Genomic DNA, 1340 nt, shown 5'->3' on the forward strand with positions numbered 1-1340 from the left:
GAGCTGGACTCTCTGTCGATCAGCAGCATAGAGGAAGAGCAGGAGTCCCAAGTGCAGAGCCCTAACCTGCACCACCCGTCTGCACACCGGTTGGCTGATAAGGTCATAAATCGGCTCTCAGCGGTGGGTCAGGCTCTCGGCGGGCTGGTAAGTCAGAAGAAAAGACTAACAAATCGCGTGCAGGAGTTGAGTGACCGTAAAGGTGGGGCGTTTGCAGAAGCTGTGAAAGGATTTGTGGAGATGACACTGAAGAAAGGGGCTGAACCCGGTGGAGTCAGGGGGTCAGAGTTCTTACAGGAAGTCAGATTATCGCTCACGTCACTGAGGGAGACACTGTTGGACTATCCAGAAATCCAGGCATTGTTGGACAGCATTAGTGACCTAAATGACTCAGAGATCGGTGAGTGAGCTGACTGTGAAGTTTCTAATAAAGATTTACATTTCAATAAAGTGTGTGTTAACATAATTAACAAAACGTGTTATAACCTTGCAATTCACTGTTTAGATCTAATTTCTCCTCACATACCTTTTGACCCTCCATAGACGCCCTGGTAGAGCTTTCCCTCCACAAGGTGGGTCTGAAGCCCGTCTCTGCACACCTCTACTCATGCATTCATGCCTCCCGGACCGATGACGGCACCTTCCAGCGCCTCCAGAGCAACCTGCGTGTGCTAGAGAAGAAAGGGATAGAGGAGCTAGGGGGCTCGGCGGGAGTTGGAGTTCCTGACTCTGTCACCCTGGAGCGGATCCAACAAAGGTGGACTAGTATGCACGAGGCCTACTCCCCGAACAAGAAGGTCCAGATCGTGCTCAAAGTCTGCAAAAGCATTTATCACAGCATGAGTGCTAATGCGAGCTCAGGTAGCCAGGCAGTTCTTTATGATTATGACTCCTATAACTCTACTTGTGTCCCGCTGTGTCAAATCAAATCCACACTCTCCTCTCCAGCAGGTACTGTGTTTGGAGCAGATGATTTCCTGCCTTGCCTGACATGGGTGCTGCTCCGTAGTAATTTGGTCACCTTACAGCTGGACACAGACTACATGATGGAGCTACTGGACCCCACACAGCTACAGGGAGAGGGTAAGGCACATACAATCTAACCTATACTACTAACTCCAAAACACACATATTTCTCTATGTATGCATGTGCAAATAAAACATATTATCATACCTTACCTTCCATACATATTGAATCAGGCCAGGTGGCAGGCAGTAAGAATGATTGTATAGAAATAGCCAGTCTTCTCACTGATGGCCTTGTTTGTTTATGTAGGTCTGTAGAGGCATCAATATTAAATTGTGACTGTTTCATAACCAGTTATAACGTATTATAGTAT

The 1340-nt window shown here is 47.5% G+C and overlaps 1 protein-coding gene across 1 annotated transcript in view; it reads left to right on the forward strand.

Annotated features, from left to right (window-relative positions):
• rinl (Ras and Rab interactor-like) overlaps nucleotides 1-1340 on the forward strand; it is a gene marked incomplete in the record, with an annotated part of 7041 nt that overhangs the window by 4312 nt on the left and 1389 nt on the right. Inside the window, 3 exon segments of the mRNA XM_035680719.1 lie at nucleotides 1-400; nucleotides 544-861; nucleotides 952-1083. Of these exon segments, the coding sequence (XP_035536612.1) occupies nucleotides 1-400; nucleotides 544-861; nucleotides 952-1083 (850 nt within the window).

The sequence above is a fragment of the Morone saxatilis genome, unplaced genomic scaffold (assembly GCF_004916995.1).
Source record: "Morone saxatilis isolate NCDOM2014 unplaced genomic scaffold, NCSU_SB_2.0 Contig8, whole genome shotgun sequence".
Classification (NCBI taxonomy): domain Eukaryota; kingdom Metazoa; phylum Chordata; class Actinopteri; family Moronidae; genus Morone; species Morone saxatilis.